The sequence below is a fragment of the Miscanthus floridulus genome, chromosome 12 (assembly GCF_019320115.1).
Source record: "Miscanthus floridulus cultivar M001 chromosome 12, ASM1932011v1, whole genome shotgun sequence".
Classification (NCBI taxonomy): domain Eukaryota; kingdom Viridiplantae; phylum Streptophyta; class Magnoliopsida; order Poales; family Poaceae; genus Miscanthus; species Miscanthus floridulus.
The window spans coordinates 71,141,663-71,164,583 of record NC_089591.1 but is presented as its reverse complement, the minus strand read 5'-3'; the positions used below and the strand labels follow the sequence as shown (position 1 = coordinate 71,164,583).

General features: G+C 46.3%; 2 protein-coding genes and 1 pseudogene across 2 annotated transcripts; 1 reads left to right on the top strand and 2 right to left on the bottom strand.

Annotated features, from left to right (window-relative positions):
- The first annotated feature begins 9,929 nt into the window (after positions 1-9,929).
- On the top strand, positions 9,930-11,233 carry LOC136497159 (CAX-interacting protein 4-like). Its single transcript, XM_066492952.1, has one exon. It carries the CDS (start codon positions 9,932-9,934, stop codon positions 11,024-11,026), a length of 1,095 nt encoding a protein of 364 aa, XP_066349049.1. The 5' UTR covers positions 9,930-9,931; the 3' UTR covers positions 11,027-11,233.
- Positions 11,234-14,949: 3,716 nt separating this feature from the next.
- LOC136497696 (uncharacterized) lies at positions 14,950-16,989 on the bottom strand (annotated as a pseudogene).
- Positions 16,990-17,952: 963 nt separating this feature from the next.
- On the bottom strand, positions 17,953-21,257 carry LOC136497695 (uncharacterized). Its single transcript, XM_066493544.1, has 5 exons — positions 21,119-21,257; positions 20,476-20,727; positions 19,586-19,717; positions 18,830-18,946; positions 17,953-18,488 (listed from the first exon to the last, which is right to left on the bottom strand). Exons 2-5 carry the CDS (start codon positions 20,725-20,727, stop codon positions 18,150-18,152), a joined length of 840 nt encoding a protein of 279 aa, XP_066349641.1. The 5' UTR covers positions 21,119-21,257; the 3' UTR covers positions 17,953-18,149.
- Between the last annotated feature and the right edge of the window lie 1,664 nt (positions 21,258-22,921).

Here is a 22,921-nt window from a genome sequence, read left to right as displayed (position 1 = left end):
TTGATGGACTGCCGACCATATTTCGTCGACAGTCTCAGTCTGGTAATTGGACCAATCCTCGAAAGTGATGGGCAGATCAATCTGCCCCAGTGGCACTGGCTTGCCTACCAGGCACGATGCCATGGAAAGACGCTCAGATGGGACTGAAGGTTCATTCGGTCGATGCCCATCTCATCGAGCGTCTTGGCGTACATGATGTTGAGGCTGCTGCCTTCGTCCATCAGTACTTTCATGAGCCACTTTGGACCAACGATCGGATCAACAAGCGGGTACCATTCTCGGGTGTGGGATGGCATCCGGATGGTCGGTCCGGTCGAAGGTTATGGTGGATTTCGACCATCGGAGGAAGGCAGGCAGTGGTCGATCTGGCTGTATAGACTTCGCGGCACGCGACCTTCTGGCGGCGCTTGGAGTCATAGGCCGTTGATCCTCTGAAGATCATGAGGGCGTCGGTTGGTGTTGGGAAGGCATTGTCCTTCTCCTCTACGTTGTTTGTGGTGGGAACAGGTTCCTTCCCCTGCTCCCCTTTGTTAAGGCCCCCGAACAAGTATTTGCGCATGAGGCCGCAATCCTTGTATAGATGCTTGGCCAGGAAGGCGTGGTTTAGGCATGGCCCCTCGAGCATTTTCTCGAAGTGGTTTGGAGTGCCCTCCATGGGCTTCTGGCCACCTTTGCGGTCGGCAGCAGCCACGAGCGAGTTGTTGCGCCGTTGCTTCTTATTTTTCCTTTTGGCGGGACGGTTGGAGGCGCCTTCGCCGGTGTCCTCGTCCCGCCTCATCTTTCCGTCGGAGCGATCGAAGATGGCTCCGACCGTCTCCTCTCTAGAGGCGTGACTGGCGGCGATGTCCAGGAGTTCCTTGGTAGTCCGTGGGCCCCTACATCCTAGCTTGTGGACTAGGGATTCGTAGGTTATCCCGGATAGGAAGGCTCCTATCACGTCGGCGTCGGTGACGTTAGGGAGCTCATTGCACTGCCGAGAGAAGCGCCGGATGTACCCATGGAGGGTTTCATCAGCCTTCTAGCGGCAGTTCTTGAGATCCCATGGGTTTCCAGGGCATTTGTATGTGCCCTGGAAGTTTCCCACGAAGATCTCCATCAGATCCGCCCAACTTTGAATGGCGTTGGACGGTAGGTGCTCCAGCCATGCTCGCACCGAATCAGCCAAGAACAATGGGAGATTGCGAATAATGAAATCATCATCACTCGCACCACCTGGCCTAACATGCAAGCCGATAGTCTTCGAGCCAAAGCCCAAGATTTGTTTCGCTAGAATATTTAGGGATGTTGGTAGGCGGTCGATACCTTAGGGGGAACGCAGCGTTGAGGATGTGTCGGCCGAAGGCCTGAGGACCTGGTAGGCCAGGGCTCGGGCTTCGGTCCTCATTGCTGTCGTAGCATCCGCCATGTCAGGGATGGTAGCCGCGGTGTGCTGCTTCTCCATCAGTCGCCGTGGGCGCAGTTTCCAAGCGTTGATGATGCTATGTACAGTCGCGGTCATGGCCAAGGCATTGATGCACTAGGACGGCAGAGGGCTGCCTGCCGCCTGGTGGTGTTTGGTGAACGGACGCGTCCTTGGTGGGACGCACTAAGGGCGTGCGCTGGCTGGTGTTGGGTTCGCATCATCGAGACAATGAACTTTCCACCTGCTGCGCCGCCGCACTGCTCGAGCAACGTGCGGATTTCTCGGCAGGGCGCGGCGATCCTCGGACATCGCGGCCTCTGAAAGGCCATGCAGCAAGGCTATTGCTGCGGCGATGTTTTGGCTTGCTCAGGCAAAGTGAGGAAGGATCCCATCATCGGTGAGGATCCTTTGGTGTACGGTGCGGGCCATGGCGCGCGTGCCTCCCCCCCCCCATCTCTACGACGTTCAATCTCGCGATTGATGTCCGCGTACTCCTGGACGAGCCCTTGCCCTGGCCTCATCGATCTCTTGCTGATGGGCCCTCAGCTGCTCCATCCTTAGGCAAGATGGGGTTGTCGTCTCTTCCTCGAATCTACCGTCAAGGTTGTTTGTCAGGGTAACCTCTTCCCCGGAGACACTTTCGATGTGCCCCTAGGGGGTCTGCGCAATAAAGCATTCCCAGGAAGGGTGGTGGCTCCCCCTACTGGAGTTCGAGCTGGAGAGCGATCTTGGCTCCTCATTGAGGAGCCCATAGAGAGTCTCCGTATCATGCTCAATCGCCCCCATGAACTCGATGTCCATGGGTGACTGAACCATACATAGTGCCAGAAGGTGGCCAGCAGTCACCGTAGCGTTGCGGAGACCGAACAGAAATGTCAGTCGGGGCGCTCCATACGGGGCCTTCTGGAAATAGGGCGACGTTGCAGCGAGGCCTCCCTAGATGACTGGGGTCCAAGGGAGTTGCCCGGCGGGCCCTCAAGCCTCAGACGGCTGAGGTTGATGGAAGGGAGAGACTGGGTGTCTATGTGAGTCAGCGCCAGTTCTCCTCCTAGTATGACGATGAAATCTAGGTCACCGAAACGCACATGTGCGCCCAGGGGCCTAGCTGATTGTGTGGGTGGCCATCCGAGGCCTCATTTGGAATGCGCAAGCCCCCTACCTGGCGTGCCAACTATCGGTGTTTTGTACAAGCACCAGCAAGTAAATTTGTAGTAATACGCATTAGGCTCGGATGGTGCGCTAAAGGACACATGATTTATACTAGTTTCGGGCTGAATATCCCTACGTCCAGTTTGTTGCTGCTCGTGTTATTAGCACCGTGAATGGTTCATAGTAGGGGATACAGACGATCGAGAGAGGGACATGTCCTAAGTCTTTGATGGAAGGGTCAAAAGGAGGCCAAGAGCTTGGTAGAAACTTGACTATATGTGTGTCTCGTGTTGTTTTTTTCTAGTCCCTTTGTCGGAGGAAGCGCATCCCCTTTTATAGATGAAGGGGACGATTTTACAAGAGTGAGGACTTAGATGCGTACTCCACCTAGCCTTGTGGCTCACGTCTACCCAGCTCGGTTACCCATTCTGATGGGTGTGAAAGGATGATAAGCGCCTACAATACTGTTGATGCCCCTGTAGAACGTCAGGATGTTTATAGAATACTGCCCTGCGCAGGGTATGGGCCACAGTATAGTGGTTTTGACTTATGAACCTGACCCAGCCTTGCTCCGCACGCCTCCTGACTCCTATGAGTCTCTATTGGCGGGACACGGGGTCGAGGTCCGGAGTAGCGCTGTGGACAAGGTCCTTTGATTGGGTGGACCCAAGGGGTCGGGAAGTGGGGTGCCACTCCCTTGGGTCCATAACGTGGTGATGGCATGTCCGTCCTTTGTGGAGATCACAAATCCTTTTCTGGAGTGTAGTGGTTGTCGTGTATCTTCATCGGGTTTCGTGTCCTAGAGCTAAAGGCGGTGCCCACAACTCTACAGGGCGAGGAGCACGCGCCTGCAATAGCTTTTGGGCTCTATAGCGCCCGAAAGGGTCTAAAGCATCTGTCCAGTCGTTCCCTGGCAGTACCTTTCCTACCGGGGCGCAGGGTATGGTCCTTGAAGCCATGGTTGACCTGAACGTCTTGTCTCGCTCTGTACCCATCATCACGAGGGAACGAAGGAGAAGTTATCAGGTAATATGAAACCAGCCTTTGGATATCGAACGGGGCATGGTTTGTCCTCAGTCGTCGGGTGAGACAGAGTCTAGTCCTCATCCCTTGGGCGTGACCGAGCCCACCCCTCGGGGGTCAGGCGAGGAGGAGTCTATCTCTCAACCCTCGGGCGAGGTGGAGTTGTCTCGAAGGCGTTAGGTGAGGCAGAGACTAGCCTTCAGTCCTCGGGTGAGGTGGAGCTGTCCTGAAAGCATCGGGTGGAATGGAGGCCAGCCTTTAGCCCTCGGTCGAGGCAGAGCTATCCCGAAGGCGTCAGGTGAGGTGGAACCAAACTTTCGTCATTCGGGCAAGGAACGTAGCGGCGCCCTTGTCCATCCAAAAGTTTTTAACGTTCAATGGTCATTGGTTCCACCTCCTAGGGTACCCCAGTATTAGGTCCCCGACATCCGGTGTTGGTGCAACACATGCACCAACCATATCACAAATGATATGATCCACTTCATATCATCACGTGACCTTGTAGGTTCAATCTTGACCTTACTTGCTCTTCTCCGTTGCCTTGGTCCTTCGGCGCTAAGTCCTCACTAGACTTGCCCTTCACAGTTGCAACCGGTCCATCAAACCAAGTCTTGTCTTGATCTTCTCCACCTTAGTCACATGACTCAATGTCATATCTCATATGCAATAAACTCCTTCATCAGATGTGTGAGCCTTACGACAAATCCAAGTCATTTCACCTCCATGGCATGTATTGCTCATACACATGTACCTATAGACTAATCCCCTATGTATCTCACATAAACACATATTAGTCCACCTAGGTTGTCGCTCAATTACCAAAACCACATTAGGGACCTTTTAATCTTCCTCTTTTTGGTAATTAATGACAACTCTACAAAGATATGTAAATTAACTTCTTTTGGATTCATGTTGCTTGCCCAAGCAATTTTACCATGTATAAATGATTTTGAACAAGTACCACAAACATGAATTGGTAGTATTAGCTCTCCCTACATATGTGCTAGAGTGTTTGGTTTGAAGCTCCCACATATGTATAGATTGGAATTGTGGTAGAGTAATTACTACCAATGATGCTAATGTGTAAAGAATTAACCTTTGATACGTGATACCAATCGGAGTTGCACTTTTGACACCATCCTTAGCACCATGAGTAGCTAGACAATAAAAATACTAGAAACCCTATGAGATCAACATTATAAGCAAGGTTCTAGTACCACGTGTAGAAATACATGTCTAGCTACCATCCTATGCATGCTAGTTATCAAGTCATCATTCAAGTTCTACAACAGCATACACCACACAAGCATGCATATCAAATTTAAAAATTATGCAATGCAAGTAAGCACATGAATATGCACATATCAAATGCAAACAATCAAGTTTATGAGCTTGCTCCCCCTATTTGTGTGCTTCTCTTGTCCAAGAATTTTTATCCTTCTCCATTCCTCAATGTTGCTCCCTCTTTGTCCATGTCCTTGTCCAACTTCTACTTCTTTGTCTCAATCTCTCCCTCAAGCTTTTATATCTTTGTACAATCTCTCCCCCTTTGTCATCAATTTTCATAAATGGTGTGCTTCTTATTGATACAAAGGATTGCATTGGGGTAGATGGTTGATACTTGAATCTTGTATTTTTTATGGACACTTCTAAATATGTTGGAGTGACACTATTTGTAGCCCTTGAAATACCACAATAGGATCTTTGACCTTGATACCAATCGGTGGGACACCTTCCCCTATGTCATAGCATGGGTCATCCATTTGATAAACTTGAGCTCTTGTTAGTGAGGGAACTTTCTTCATTAGATGATCACTTAAAGTTGAGGATCACTTGTGGAACCACCATTTGATGTACTAGATACCACTTGTATGAATACCACTTGTAATAATGTGATAATCTAGATATACCACATGTAAGAACTAGCATGGAACCACTTGTAGGATTTGTCAATTATAACTATTTCTTAAACACTTGCTACCTTCATGGGTACCACTTGTAGGATATCACTTGTAAGTTGATCTAGACACCACTTGTGAATACCACTTGAAGTGATCAATTGAGTCTAGATACCTTGAAATAAACAAACTAGATATCAATTTGCATTGTTATCTTTTTCTTGTACTCATATCATTGTCACGAGCTTCTAATATGACTTGAACCAAATTGATTTGCCTAAGCTTTCAAGTCCGATTTGAACCAATGACAAGCTTCTTCACACCTCTTACAAGGGTTATCTTGCCAATATTGTACTTGTCACTTATTTGCAATCCAAATTAAACCAAGTACTTGGGTTCACTAGCTCATGAACAAACTCATATACTACCACTAGATCAATCAACCATTCAAGCAATAGTGGTAGACTATGAATTTTAAATTTTCATTTGTCATGCATGATCCTAATAAACATGTAATATATGCACTAACCACATACTAGTAAGGGATGAGATAATCATGCACATTACAATGATACATTTGCTATGTTGGAGAAGAGGATAATCAATTGATTTCAATTCATTACTCTAATAGCAATGTGAAGTCTAATTATAAGCTTGGTGAAGATCAATCATCATAGACCAATCATCATTACTCACCTAACCAATTCTAGGAGCAATGTCACACAAACCTATGCCACTAGTACTTCAAGCACAGGGAGCTCCTACACAACTAGTAAGCAAAAGCACAAAGCTCCTAAGCTCACTAGCAATGCTTAATAACAAGGCAACTAATGCTAAATTAGAGAGCGCAAATTACTTAGCTATACAAACTAAGTAATATAACTAACAAGGTTACTAAAATTAAATTAGCCACGAAAGGGAGCTACTTCTATGCTACACAAGCAAGAAGGTAACTAACAAGCTACACAAGTAAACTAATTACAAGAGCCACTACACAAGTGCAATATATATAAAAGTAAATACAAGCTTGTGTAATGGGGATGCAAATCAATGGGAAGACAAGGATGACACGGCAATTTTTCTCTCGAGTTTTACGTGCTTGCCAACACGCTAGTCCCCGTTGTGTCGACCGCTCACTTGGTGGTTCGATAGCTAATAGGCATCATCCGTCAATCCTGCATGTCGAGCACCACAAGAACCTACCCACAAGTGAGGGTAGCTCAATGACACGCTCTACTAGTGTTGCTCTTCATGGCTCCCACGGGTGAGCACAATCCTCCTCACAATTATTTCTTCAAAGCACCGCATAATCTTCTTTGCGTGCTTCGACAGAGACCACCACCAAGCCATCTAGGAGGTGGCAACCTCCAAGAGTAATAAGCATCATCGGCTTGTAACTCGATCACCTAGTGCCACTCGATGCAACCTCACGATTCAATCGTACTAGAATCACACTCACTCGCAATCGGATGCAACCACTATGTGCACAAGTGAGTTCAAGGCTCTCCTAGCACTCCCTAAGCATGGACACTAAGTCCTAAGGGTGCTAAGCCTGTGTCAAGGCCGGCACTCCCTAAGCATGGACACTAAGTCCTAAGGGTGCTAAGCCTGTGTCAAGGCCGGTCACACACTCCTTTTATAGCCCTAAGGGCTAAAATAGTAGTTACCACTTCATCCTGATTTCTGCGCACTGACCAGACTCACTGACTGGACTCACCCCAGAGTCTGGCCTAGAGTCCGGTCACACTACGCTCGCCACATGTACTAGCCGTTTGAACCATTGAGCGCCAACGGCTCCAACGTGTGCAAACAAACTCCGTGTCCGGTCGATCGATTGGACTCACCATCACCTAGCGTCCAGGCATGAACAGAGAGATTCTAGAGAGGTTTTTTGTCGACCGGATGCGTCCGTTCAACACTAACCGAACTTCACCATAGCGTTCGGTCGCTCTCCCTCAGCATTTCTAGGCTTAGAGCAGTGGCACGGGAGCGTCCGGTCGTGCCCAAGTGCCAGCGTCCGATCTTATCCCCAAAACAGCCCTTGCAATAACATTGACCGGACGCTGGACCGGACGCGAGTCTGGTCCAGCGTCTGGTCACTGACTGTTCACGCTAAAACGATCATATCTCTTAGCTCCGAACTCCGTTTTCGATGATCTTGGATATTTTAGAAAGCTTATGCAGAGGGCTACACATCCCACATGCATACTTGATCCAAATCATAATGAATCAAAGCAGTATTCTAAATCAAGAACCATCACTCCTCTTTTTCAACTCAAGTTTCTCCAAAACTTCTCCAACTTCTTTTCCTTTGCAAATGTGCCAACACCACCAAGTGTACACCATTATGTACATGTGTGTTAGCATTTTTCAACCATTTTTCAAAGGAGTTAACCACTCAACTTGCAACGCCACTCGATTCTAGCAACGATACAAAGTTAGATCACTCAAGTGGCACTAGATTACCGATATGCATACAAGTTTGTCGGCCATCTATCCTAAACCCAGTCATCAACTTCTCTACACACCTATGATTGGTGAAATAAAATGCCCTAGGTTATACATTTGCCTTGCGCATTTTATTCCATCTCCTCCGGTGTTGATGCAACACATGCACCAACCATATCACAAATGATATGATTCACTTCATATCATCACGTGACCTTGTTGGTTCGATCTTTGACCTTACTTGCTCTTCTCTGTTGCCTTGGTCCAACGGCACTAAGTCCTCACTAGACTTATCATTCACACTTGTAACCGGTCCATCAAGCCAAGTCTTGTCTTGATCTTCTCCATCTTAGTCACATGACTCAATGTCATGTCTCATATGCAATAAGCTCCTTCGTTGTATGTGTGAGCCTTACAACAAATCCAAGCCATTTCACCTCCATAGCATGTATTGCTCACATACATATACATGTGGACTAATCACTGGTGTATCTTGTAGTATCTACACTCACGCACCAACACACCACACACACGCTGTCCACTCACTCACATCCCTAATGCGCAAGTTAAATCTATAGCCTATTACCTAGGCTATAAAACACGGCTGAGATCTGACAGTTGTGACACCGAGGCAACGGAAATTATTCAGGAAACCCGGACGCACACCAGCTATTCTAGCCAACTGAGCTCAGTTCTCGTAGGTAGTGTTTGGTTGGGAGACAAGGTGGGTAGGGATGGTCCCAACCCTGGTTTGTGGGATGGGATGACTTCATTTTCTGTTTGGTTGACGAGAGATGGGGCCAATCCATTTTTTGTTTGGTGTGGAGACCTCAAAAGTGGGATCTGTCACTGACAAATGGGACCCATTTGTAATTTTTCCTCTCTTTTTTCTTTTTTCTTCCTCTCTCTCCCCTTATCCTCCTGTCCCAACAGCCGCTCGCACCAGGCCGCAACCCGCCTCCACCGCGAGCTACGCCGACGACGCTAGCTCGGCCGCGCGCCACCCCGCGCGGCGAGCCTGGCCGCGAGCCGTTCGGCGCCTCCTCCTCCGCGGCGGCAGGGCCGGCCCCAGAGCTCGCGCGCCTGCCGGGGGAGGAGCTCGTCGGGGCCGAGCACGATGGCACCAGGGGCGGAGCTCGCCGAGGCCGGGCACGCCGGCGCCAGGGGCGGAGCTCGCCGGGGCCGACCACGACGGCGCCAGGGGCGGAGCTCTGCTCCCATGGCCACGTGCGGTGCCTGTGGATCTCTGTCTCGCCGGATCTCCACCTCCGAAGCTCGTCGGACCTCAGTCGCCCATGGACCTCCACCCTGTCGGCCTCCACCGCGCCCGACCACGGCCTTCTCTTTTCTCTTCTCCGCGTCGCTCTTCTTCCCGACAGCGCACGCTCGCGGCTCGTCCCACCTAGGGCCGTCCCTGTCCGTGAAATTTCTGGGGACGGAGGGCGTCCCGAATCTGCCGGCATATTTCTCGGAGGGATGGACTCGCCCCTGGTTGCCTTTCATCCAAACAACCCTCATCCCAGGATCATCCCACTTCATCCCAGTTGATCCCCTCAACCAAAATGACGGGTAGTGTGAAGCATTAGAGAAAGTAGTGTGAAAAATTGAGAAGAGTGAACCGCACGAATTTCAAAGCAGTATTCAACGGTGAAGATAGAACATGCTGAGCATATACATGCTGCAATATGTTTTCGTTTGGATCGCGTCCAACGCGCGCCGCAGGTCACCGCGCCGTAAGTGCAGCACGCCGCAAGTGCCAAACACTCACGGCACATCGCTAAGGTTTGGCGGCTGCCGCAGCTGCGCCAACTGTCTACCGGACGATTCGTGCGCCACACTCACGGCGCGGCCACAGCTGTGGTGTTGTGCGGATGTGGCGGGAGGCAAACAAGCTCCTCCCCCTTTTCCCCGTTCGACGCGTTCCCCAATCGAGCCGAAATCAATCCAAGATCCCAATCCGTATCCTCCCTTTCCCTCCCCCTCCTCCGAGCGTAACCGGCGGCGATCCAAGATGCCGGCGACGGCGGGGCGCGTTCGCATGCCCGCGAACAACCGCGTGCACAGCAGCGCGGCGTTGCAGACGCACGGCATCTGGCAGAGCGCCATCGGATACGACCCCTACGCGCCCGAGAACAACAAGCAACAGCCGGGCCGCCCCTCCTCCTCCGTCTCCGCCAACGACGCCAACGCAGCCGCCAGCGCCGCAGCAGCTTCCGGATCCGGCTCGGGCGATGGCAACGCCTACACCAGCTTCCAGGGCCTCCTCGCGCTCGCCCGCATCACCGGCTCCAACTCCGATGAGACACGCGGCGCCTGTAAGAAGTGCGGCCGCGTTGGCCACCTCACCTTCCAGTGCTGCAATTTCCTCTCCGTCAAGGACCTGGACCTGGACGACGCCGACGCCCAGGCCGCCGCACAGGCCAAGTTCGACGAGATAAAAAAGAAGGCTGCTGCCGGTGGGGACGCAGATGAGGCTTCTGATGATGTGGAAGAGGAGGACGAGGACAGTGATTCCTCTGATTCAGACATCGACCCTGAGCTGGAGAAGATAATTGCTCAGCGCGAGCGCGCCAGGAATGGGGGGCCCAGGCAGGAAGAGAAGTCGTCAAGCCACCGCTATAGGAGCAGCAGCAGCAAGAGAAAATCAAAGCACACAAGGAGTAGGAGTGATGATAGTGAGGATGAAGAGGAGGAAGGCAGAAGAGGCAGGGACAGGAAGAAGAGGTCCAACAGATCGAAGAAGCATGGAAGATCAGATGAGGATAGCAGCGACAATAGTGGCTCTGATAGGCAGAGGCACAGGAAGAGCAGGAAGGACAGGAAGAGGAGGAGGAGCCCCCGCAGGAGCGAGGACTCATTGGATGAGAAGGATGTGTCTGGAGGTGAAGAAAGGAGGCATCGGCGTCACCGCAAGCGGAGCCATCACCGGAGGGATGCATCTGACTGTGACAATGGTGGCAGTGATTTTGCAGATGACAAGAATCAATCCAGCAGGCAGAGGAGGCACCGCCGGTCAGAAAGCAGTGGGTCCGATGAGGATGAGCGACATGACCATCGGGGAGCAAAGCGATCTGGGGAGAAGAACAGGGACCGCAAGAGGAGCTAAAGAGGAGCATTGACTTCGTAATCCTATTCGACGATGTTATTGAGTTCCTCTATTTATCAGCTGGGCCGTTGCCTTGTAAAGTTGTAAGTTTGAAACATTTGAAGCATGGTGCTTAACATGTGTAACAATATAATAACATGTTGGTGTATTACTGTGTATCTGTCTGAACTATGCTTCGAGCCTATTATGCGTTCATGATTTGATAATCGAGGATTTTTTTAATATGGTGCGTTCAGTTAGCCTTTCCCCTCAATAATACTGCATGAGATAATTAGCATAGGGTATTCTTTTTTTAAACCAAACATAGGGTAATTCTAGGAGACCTACATATCACAATATTACAAAGTTACAGATTGAATGATTGACCTACTCACCTACCCCTCTTTCTGAATGTTGCTTAGGGTCTTTGGTTCTTTAGTTGCTTCTAAAATTCATGTCGAATATTTAGATACTAATAAAAAGTATTAAATATAGATTAATTACAAAACCAATTACATAGATAGAGGCTAATTTGCGAGATGATTTTTTAAACCTAATTAATTTATCATGATCATATGTACTGTAGCATCATATTGTCAAATCATGGACTAATTAGGCTTAAAAGATTCGTCTTGTAAATTAGTCGCAAGTTGTGTAATTAGTTTCGTAATTAGTCTATATTTAAAACTCTATGCATATATCTAAACATTCGATGTGACAAAAATTTTAGGAGCAACCGTGGAAACCAAACATGCCCTTAATAGCCCTTTGCCTTCTGTAACTGAACAGGTACGCCAGATTCACAGGATAATACGTGTTGTCCGTTTAGTCACAACAAATGACAGTCAGCGAATCGTTGGACTGCTGATTCCAAATTCAGCAGTGGAGTCAGTACTAACAGGTTTGTTTCTGATGTCCCAGCGATCCTCTCATAATCTCAAGAGTATTAGTTGTGGTCAGAACCCAACAGGGACGATTTGTAGCCTTCTTAAGAAAATTGATTTTGTTGATTATTGTAGCTACTTGGGAGCTGGGAGGTTTACTTGTATGATGCTGCCCTGTATCTACAATATGTGCTAACTTCTAATGCTCAACCTCCATTCCTCATTTTTATTTTGGCACGCATAAGCTCAATTCAAATGCTGTCTTCTGCAGGTTTGCAATGGGTCCAGGACATTGATGACTGACATGGAAAGGCTTGAATTTTGTTTCTCATCCGCATTCATTTTACCGGGTTTTTTAAAAACTTTTTAACACTGTTCTGATGTTAGATGCAGCAGCATTTAGAGCCTCTGCACATTTGATTTTGTTTCTAAGGAGATATCAAGGTAACTTACCCGAAGCGATGAAATTCTTAGCTTACAGGTCAGGCGGGTATATACAGACAATTTTTGTATGAATGCACGGTGCGGTACCGCTGTTGTTTTCCTCCTTCTCTAGCCATGTAATAAAGCTACGAAAAAAAGCTCAGGTTAACCTCAAAGAAAGTCGGACCTCACAATCCGGTGTTGTCATAGTGTTTCCTGTGGAGTTACTGCTGATGCCGAACTGAATAGTACAAGAAAAACTGAGGCGTATTTAGTCCCGGTTTAGTTCACACAAATTTTCACCCTAAACTGTCACATCGAATCTTGCGGCACATACATGGAGTATTAAATATAGACAAAAAAAAAATTAATTGCACAGTTTGATTGAAAATCGCGAGACGAATGTTTTAAGACTAATTAGCCCATATTAGCCATAAGTGCTACAGTAACTAACATGCTCTAATGATGAATTAATTGTGCTTAATAAATTCATCTCGCATTTTCCAGGCGAGCTATGTAATTAGTTTTTTTATTAGTATCCGAAAACCCCTTCCGACATCCCAAAACATCCGATGTGACATCCAAAAATTTTTATTTCACGAACTAAACACACCCTTAGCCAAATCATGTACGTCTTTATGTCCGGTGATAACTGACAAGATGTGTCCAGTTTGACTCTGTTGTTGATGGTGGTGGAGTGTTGGACTGATCTTTGACGCTCGGCTTGATCCTTTCTGAAAAATAATGACGTTTGATGATGCATTTTTTATTTTAGATGTATAATAAAGGGTTTATAGAAACTTATGCATGACGATTGTGACTACGCTGAGAGGAGAGAAAATAAGACGAGCGCAAGGAATGACAATTCATCGTATCATTGTATGAGTAATGGCTCTAGGTGACAATCCATCACTGGCTATACTACTATTACTCTTTACTCCTGTTAGCCATGCACCATGGTCAAGGTCAAGGTGTACAGCATGATAGTAGGGTCTGTTACTCGGCTTATCAGCTAGAATCTACAGTAATTTTTTCTCACAACAAAACAGCTTCAGTCGACTTATCAGTCAGCTTTAATACCAGCCGAATATGCCCATGCATACAAGAAGTCCAGAGGATGCACTTAAGTCTAAGTCCCTGTTCGCTCGAACTTATCAACCGTACCGTTTCAATAAAATAATAGTGTTTTTCTCTCACAACAAATCAGCATCACCATCGGCTGTTTTTCCAGCTAACCGAACCGGGGCTAAGTCTTTGTGAGACGTTGGTTCTTGGATGACACACAAATACAGACGTTGGTTCTTGGATGACACACAAATACACAATCACTTGAGATGGGAGAGAACTTTGTGCCAGAAGCTTCACGAGTTGTTCTTGACGAAAGGATAGGGAAGTATGGTTTGGAACTTGCGGCCAATCGTGGGGAGAGATCACCAGAAATCGCAAGCCACGAATTGCGGTTGTGCGAAGTCATTGTACTGGTGGCTTGTGCTGCTAACGAAAAAAATAAAATCTTATCCAACCTTAGCTAGCCCATCATTATTCGATGTTGGATTCTCCAGGTGGTGTGTCAGTGCGACGACCTTGACATGTTGGCCCGTCACTCGCGCCTACGCCACTTCTGGGCAATCAAACAACGCACTCGCCAACTACGACTACGAGACTAAAAAAGTTGAAACACCACTCACACAAGTCGAAGCACGTATGACGTATCCTAGATAGGAACACTCCATATCACCGATGTATACAAGGGAAACTTAAACAAAAAAAAACAAGCAAGAGAGGAAAAAACAAATTGCAGCTCGACTAATCATCTTTGCTTGTTTCATAATGTCGACCTCTAAATATCCAACTTCCATCGAACACCAACACTGCATGTACAATAGCTGTTGTGCCGAAGCACAACAAATGATGACACATGGAAGCTTTAAGTTTGCCAAAAGCTATGTTTGGTTGAGTTGTTTGTGGTTGTGAAAAAAGTCTTACAAACAGTTTAACAACCACAAAAGGCACCATATGTGCTACGTAACTACATACTTCTCTGTTTTAAATTATAAGACGTTTTGATTTTTCTAGATACATTGTTTTTACTGTAAAGGAGGCATCCGAGCAGGCTGGCGGGTCACATGCATAGTGGTGCAAGGCAAAGGCAGCCATCAGACTCGATGACGACGCTGCAACCTTCATAGCCGTTGTTCCCTCTTTTGGACTTCAGAGACCATGCTCCCTCCGTTCAAAAATAAGTGCATACTTTGAAAAGTCAATTAATCTTAAGTTTGACTAAATATATAAAAAATACTATTTTTATTGTACCAAATAAATATCCTGAGATTAATCATGCCATATATTTTTTATAGTAAACATATTTACAAATGTTAATAATAAGAATAACTCCAGCAAAAGACCTCAAATCATGGTCCCTACTTTTGAGCCATGTTGTCTTGATTGCACTCCAACAACAGCTCTCAAAACTAGGCTCCTATTTCTCAATTTCTACTATTTTCTTCACTATCTATGCATATGTATTGGATAAAAGCACAATAGACAAAAAAAAAATATTTATGATTTTGAGTAACAATATTAAATCTACAAATTCAAATACAAATATTTAAACTTGTTCTAAATTTAAATTGAAAGCACAAAGTTCATGACATAACATCAAATAAATTGCTATAGTCCATCATAATATGTCAAATAAAGTCTACGATGCGCAGGTTCCCACCATGCATGCCTCACGGTGCCACACTGCCACTTGACGACTAGGCATCGAACCACGCCGAGCCTTCTTGCGTTCCCTTTCTTCAGCATCAGCAAGAATGAGCATAGCCACAACCAAATCATCATCATCATCATCTGATTCCTCTTCCTCCCACCATTGCTCAAAAAAATCATCATCATCATCGGTAAACACCATCTGCAGTAAAGGATATAATAAGATCCATGAACAGCATAATATTTTAAAAAGGAACACATATATAACCCTCATTGCTAACACATATGCCTTTACATTGGAGTCCAATGTGTTGACGTCAGAAAAAATAATCTTCTGTTCTTGCTCCCACATCAACTTCCTTTCCTTAATAGCAACCTTGCGCTCCTCAATCGATGCCTTGCGCTCTTGCATCTTCTTCTCCTGCCATCTAGCTTCTCTAATTTTTTCCTTTTCAATAAGAAATCTCTCAAGCATCCCTGCATACTTATATTCTTCCCCTCCCTTTTTCACCTTCCCCTTTGCTTGCTTCCTCCCCATAGGCCTTTTCGCACTACACAAGGATGAGTCAGGAGTTTGGTTCTTGCCACTATCATTATCTTCTTGATCAAGAACATCAATTGGGTTTGAGTTGCTTGTTCTAGACCTTTTGGAGGAAGGAACAGCTGTGAACTTGGCGCAATTCCTAACCTTCAACCAACAATGATTGAAAGTGAAACCCTTCTTGTTTGGCTCCTTGTCTGCATATATAGTTTGTGCTTCTAGCACCTGAAAGCAAAGACATGTGTGAGTCAGCATGTTTGGTATATTAATGAATTGATCCATGCCTAACCTTCAATACGAAAGGATTCTTACATGTTCCTGGAAAGACACACCACTAGGATGGCGACGCTCAACTTCCTCAAAATAACCCTGAAACTTCTGCACCTCCTTGAAAATTATGCCCCACCGACGCTCAAGAGAGTTGACAGTCCTAGTAGATTCAAATTTCTTGTTGGCATGGTAGTTATCATGAATTCGCTTCCAATAAGATTTACCAGGTTGCTCATTTCCAGTGATAGGATCCGTGCTAATATTCCCCCATGACTCACATAGCCGGATTTCCTCTTGCGGAGAGTAGTTGGCAGCACGGCTTGCCTTCATTTTGGATGCACTAGGTTCACTATCAATTGGTTAAGCACAAATTGACGAAATGTCAATATCACCAATCTCAATGTTCTCGGACATCATCCTTGACCCCTGACTTCCTTTCGACATATCTCAAGCTGTGGAAACCACAATCAAGAAAAAAAAAACAGCACATAAATGAACTATTCAGATCCAATCTCACTGAGTTCTAATATCTCAAGTACATATATTTCATTCCATGTTGCTACAAATATGTCAGCAATGCAAATGCAATAATATCTTATAAATAAAAAAATAAATTTCAACCAATATTGCATTCCCAAATGATAGCACCGAATATTTTATTGGATTTCATTTTGGCATCAAGGGTTCCATATACATCTACTATGATCTCCATCAAAACCAGCAAAAAAGACAAACTACAGGAAGAAGCTGATAGCTGAAGATGAGGACCGCACGTGGAGGATCGGACATGAACTTCTGCGCAACAGGGATCCCTGTATCTCTCTTGCTCTGCTTTCCAAGCCTGTACTTCTGCGCAACAGGGATGAGGCCTGGGAGCACGAATCAGCACCAGGCAAAGAGATACACGCACAACATTTACACATGAATTTGCAGAGAAGAGATCGGAGCAGCTGGTACCTGCAGATGAGGACCTCACGTGGGGGATCGAACCTGGAGCGCGCGGGGGAGCTGAGGACCTGGAGCACACGGAGACGGACGACGCGCGGGGAGGGCGGCGGAGGCACGCGGGAGGAAGGGCGCGGGAAAACTCTGGGCGCGCACGGGACTAGGCGGCGGCGCGCGAGGAATTTTGCTGAGCGCGGGCGGGGCGCGCGGGAAAGTTTAGCTGGGGAGGGAAAAAACGGAGCCATTTTTTTTTTTTTTTTGAAAAACTAAAAACGGAGCCAATCCCAGGATGCGAGCGCTGGAACTAGATTTCTTTGGCTCTAAAATCTGAGTTTGGGAGCCCAAGGTTTTGCTAGAGTTGCTCTAAATCTAGTGAAATTTTAAGATTGGATTGACTTGAAGTGTGAGATGTATACTCTCTTCATCCATTTTTAATCGTCGTTCTCACTTCTCATCAAAGAGTTAAACATACTTAAACTTTGACTAAAAATATACAAGAAAATATTAATATTTTTAGTACATAATTAGTATCATTAGATAATCATTGAATTTATTTTTATAATAAATTTACTTAGAAATATAAATATTGTTAATATTTTTTTATAAATCTAATACAGGCGACGGCGACCACAACGGGGTATCGTCTCGTCCTTCCCAGAGGCTGGAGCCTGGAGGCATCATTTTGGTGAACCAGTTAGATTTAAGTACATGTGAAACAAAACTGTAATTATGACGTTTAAGTATGCGTACGTTAGTCTTCGCCTCCTTGTGTAATCCACCTCCATATGAAGTGAGCAGTACGTCAGGAAGGGAAAAAAACACATCTAAACCTGCAGATTTCTCAGTACTCATAATTATGAAGATTCTTGTAGCATTCAAAGCTAAGCACTCCATCAAAATATGTTCAGCTTGCCCTCACACCAACCTGATTGATCCAAAATCAACCAAAACATACCGCCGCAAACTCAGAAGATGTTGTAATAAAAAAAAAGACGTACCCAGTGCAGTGAGCTCCCGCTCTGTACGGGGTCTGAGGAAGGGTGTTAGTGGCAAGCCTTACCCTTGCCTAGTTGCCTATGCAATGCGAGGAGACCGCGACTCGAACCGGGAACCTTCCGACCGTTTGCACCAGGCCCACCCTTCTCAGAAGATGTTGTAATTGAGATAAAATATTAAAAATAAGGAAAATCTTGAGGTTTTGCATTCTATTATGTCAGAATGCATAAGTATATCATCCAGCATCTTGACATACAAATTTGTAGAGCCCATAAGCCGTACAACATACAGGGGAAGCATTACATGTACACACAACATTGGAATACATATGAGTAAAATGAATCCTCTTGAGTCGTCAACGATTATAACACGGTTAAGTGTTGAGATTCTGGAACAGCTCAGGCAGATGGGCATTCGTGAGCTTGGTCCGTTTTGTGATCTCACGCTGCTTCTTTTTGGGCTTAGCCTTGGGTTTCACGCCATTGATCTGGGCAGCTGCTCGTCGTTTGGCAGTATTGGTCATGGGCTTGAAACCGTTTTTCTGTAGCTCCTTCTCTATGTCGACCATGTCACGTGGTAGCTCTATTTCACGGAAGAGCTGCTTCAGGTCATCATCAACCTTGATCTTCGCTTTTGGATCATTAGGGTATACAATGTCCTCCTGGGAGTCCATGTTTGATAACAGCCAAACCTCACCTGCAGCCTTCAGAGCCTAGAGCACAGAAAATACTCAAAATTATGCAAATATGTTTAAATATAAATAGTAGAACATTCAGCTTGGATACATTGGACCACCAACAAAATAAAATATTAGGCAAACTACATCAAACACCTCATTAGCACAGACAGCACAACAGGTGTCTAGGGAAGGCAATACATGGGCTCACTGACTAAACTCAGCCACACTGGGTACCTTTGTGATTATAGAGCATGTGGAGTTATTATTTTAGCAGCATTGTTGCTGCTAACTAGTTGGGCACCTTTAAGAACAGTGTCTGCATCATATTGAGTTTAGAAACATCTCAATTATCTGATGAGGAGAGTTAGGGTCACCTGCAAATCTTCTAATACATTTGGATATGCATCCTTGACTTCCACAACAGCAAGACCTTCTGGGAACTTCCTAATCAAAACAAGCAGTTGATCTTTTCCCTTCAGGTCATGCTTGGACTGCACAAATACGAACACCAAATCAACACATGAGATCTCAGAAGTCAGAACTAGTTCAACTGACAAACTACAGAACTCTTTAGACTATAGCTCACATAATTCCGATACAACATATTTAATCAATTATAGATTGCTGTCATAGACGTTTCATAAGTTACAGTGTGCAAGTCAGACGGTACGGGAGGTGACTAGGACCTAGGTCCTAGGCAGCTACACCCAGAGCCTCAACTTATGGCAGGACGCAGTTGCAAGTAGCAGGGAAGACGAAGGGAGCCAGGTACAGAAGGAGAGAGTTAAGGAGAAGAAGCTGATGGCTGCATCGCCTATGCCTAGCCTGCCAACTATGCCAAAGTTGCAGCAGACGAATGGCCACCTTTTAAAACAAATAACTATAACAGAACCCCCGCATGTGTCAACTGGAGAATTTAGATGACTAGGATAGATAGTAAAAACATTCCACATGAAAATGTAGGGATGACAAGTGATTTCCAGTTCTGTAGCTACTAATCAAATGATTCAGAATTGGCTAAGGTTCTCAAAAGAGAGCAAAGAGAGCAAAGACGATCACTCGCGTAGAAAGTATTAACAAATGGGTAATTCAAATTAATTATGAACAAAAATAAGCACAAATTAATTTACCTTGTAAGAGAAACGCCTCCCATCATAACTTACTTTGGGGTTGTTTCTCAAGCTGTCAAAGACAAATTTATTACCATGAATATCAACATAAGTTGCTTCATTTATCTGCTCTGCAGTAAAAGCTTGTCTTGTCTGCAAATTCAGAAGATACAACAATTGGGATTCACAAACTAGATGCAGCATCAAAATACATAATGAGAGTTTGGATGATATTTGTTTTGCTGTCCCTGGTGAGGATGTCAGTAGCTTCTACCACTATGTACAAGATTAGTCAACCATAGTAAAAATCATTGCAGGGTCATTCTAATCTTTTAAACATTGGGCTGAAATGCTTAATTCTAGTAAGGGCAAAAGTAACCAAAACATTACATTCAAGTCTGTAAAGGTGTGTAGTCATATAACACTCGACAATTCATATGCAACACGCATGCAAATATAACCACCACAGTATTTCTTACCTGTCACTACATACCAACTTAATCTATTCCGGAAACTTCACTATATATTGCAAGGGCTTAATACAGAATAAGCAGCATATAAACATTCTAGATTACAGGCTATACATAGCAAGATTTACAATCTAACATGTGAAAGAAGGTATACAAGCAATGCTAGAAATAGGATCAAAACAGGATGGGCCACTGCATCTTATACCCTTTAACAAACAACAATATCAATAACGAGTTAACAGAAAAAGCATAAAAGCCTGAAGTAATATCTACTGAGTCAGGGTTTCAATAAACAAAAAATTGTGGAATAAAAACTGAATTAGAATGAGGATTTGCATGATCAATTACACTTTGTGAGCCCAGAAGGGAGGAATCATCTCTTGAATTTGCAGTAATATGAAAAGAGAAATGGAAGAAATCTGTAGCATAGCGATAAAATACCTTGTAAAGCAGTTCGATGACAAGTTTTATCTGTGCTCCAACAGGAGATTTCCTAATCGAATTGATGTGCTGCAGCCTTTCTGTATCATTTGAAAACTTAATAGGTTGTGATGGTCGTGCTAAAACGTTGGGAGCATGTGCTGGTTGGGCCCTGTGCTTTGGCTTTGAGCTCGAAGCAGCTATGCTCGCCAAAGATGACTGGCATCTCTCCTGCTGTTGCTTAAATCTGGAGAGGCTATCCTTGAGATCCATCTGCAAAAATGACATGCTCATAAGCAAAAGGCAGATAAACAAGTACAAACAGCTTCATGCGCAAGAAAAATAATAGTCCGATAGAATGATCCGGTGTTCTTAACAAGGCCAAATTAATCATTTGCCTATCAGTTGGTTGTTTCTCAAGGATCTGACATCAAATAGATGTCTATTTCGGTATTTTCCTCTTCCCACCCCATCTTCTTGCTCCTTAACGCTCATGGCACCACCTCTGCTGCGCTTAGCCAGGAACGAAGCACCGGCCGTGCTACGCAACTTGCCAAATCCCAGTACCCGGGCGCCTTCTAGACACCTAACCCTAGAACCGCCCCCGGCCGCCGGACGGAGCTCCAGACCCGCTGAACCCCGCATGAAAACCGAGGTGACTTACCCGGTAGCAGCGTCCGTGCGCCCCCGCTCGTCTGAGGCCGCGCGGATGGAGCGGATCGTGCTCCCCGCCGCCGGGACGGTGGTGCTCAAGCGCTCTTTTTTTTGGATTGCAAAGTAAAGACGACTAGACGAGACTACTTGAGAACTGAGGCTAAGTGCTTGTGTAGTTCAAAAAAGTTTCTCAAAAAGTGCTACAGTAGTCGTTACATCGAATCTTATGATACGTGCATTGAGCATTAAATGTAGATAAAAAAAACTAATTGTACAGTTTGGTTGAAAATTGCGAGACGAACGTTTTGAGCCTAATTAGTCCATGATTGAACACTAATTGCCAAATAAAAACGAAAGTGCTACAGTAGCCAAATTTCCAAAATTCGTGAACTAAACGCGCACTGATATGCGGAGGGCGGAGTCACGTAGCCTGTTCGGTTGGCTGTTTCATATTATCGTTGCTGCGTTGTTAGTTCGTGAAGAAGTATTGTTGGCGGGTTTGTGGGAGAAAAAAAAACAGTATTCCGACTGAAAATTTATGATAGTTTATGATAAGCCACGGCTAAATGAACATGCTGATAATTGAGGGACCTAAGTGTAGGCTGACACTGGGCCGTTTTCCTATGTGGGCTTTCCTGTGTGGCCGTATTCTGGCAGGGATTTCTCTCTTATGGCAACTGGCGAGAGGTCCAGCGGATGATGCTCGGGCGGAGGACGCACGGGGAACGGGGCAGAGCCGCAGAGGAGCGCGCGCGGGCGGAGGACGCACGGGGCGGCGCGGGCGGCATGACGGTGGAGCGCATGGAGCTCGCCGGCGTGCTGACCAGCGGAGGAGGCGCGGCCGCACGGGGAGCTCGCGGGCGGACGACGCGCGACTTGCGCTCGCAGAGCGAAAGACAAATCAGCTTCTCTCGTAACAAATCACCAGCCAACTCGAAGGAGATGCGAAAGAAAAAAATATAAAAAAAATGTCAGCGACCGATTCTTCAGACTTCTGTTAGCTAGCGTAGGATCTGCTCCTCCTCTTGTAACTCAACTGTGTAACTGCTAGTCGCTAGTCTTCAGCTAAGCCGTGCATGCAGGTTAGTTAGAATTGATCGGCTAGGAATGATCGGCAAGATGTATAAGTACATGTACACTGAACATCGGATGAACTGAGCATTCTATTCTCTTACATGGTATCAGCTATCTCTCGATCCCACCTCCCACCCACTGCTTCCGCCTCTCTGAGCCATGGCGAGTCCATCCGGGTCTGCTGCCTCCTCCGGCTCCAACCCTTTCGTCGGACCTGCTGACCCCGCTCCACCCTTAGCCTCCACCCTTGTGCTACTTAACATCCGTAGCCATGTCCCCGTCGTGCTGTCTGCCGACGAAGGCAATTTCCGGCAATGGCGTTCCTGCATTGAGCTCACTCTCCAAAAATTTGGCCTCGTCAATCATATTGACGGCACCATCGATGTCGCTGCCATGATCAACGACGTCGAATGGCTCCAGATCGATGCTTGCATTGTTTCCTGGCTCTACAACACCGTGTCCAAGGAAATCTGGAACGATGACAATCGCCCCAACGCCAACGCCTACTCCGTCTGGAGTGCGATCACCGGCCAATTCCTCGACAACAGTCTTCAGCGCACGGTGTACGCCCAGCAGGAGTTCCACAGCCTGTACCAGGGCGACATGGGCATCGGCGAGTACTACGGCCGCCTCAAGCGCCTCGCCGACACGATCTACGACTGCGGCGCCACCGTCTTGAGTCTTCAGCGCACGATGTATCACTATCAAGTATGTGTGTGATGGAGGGCTCCCAAGCACT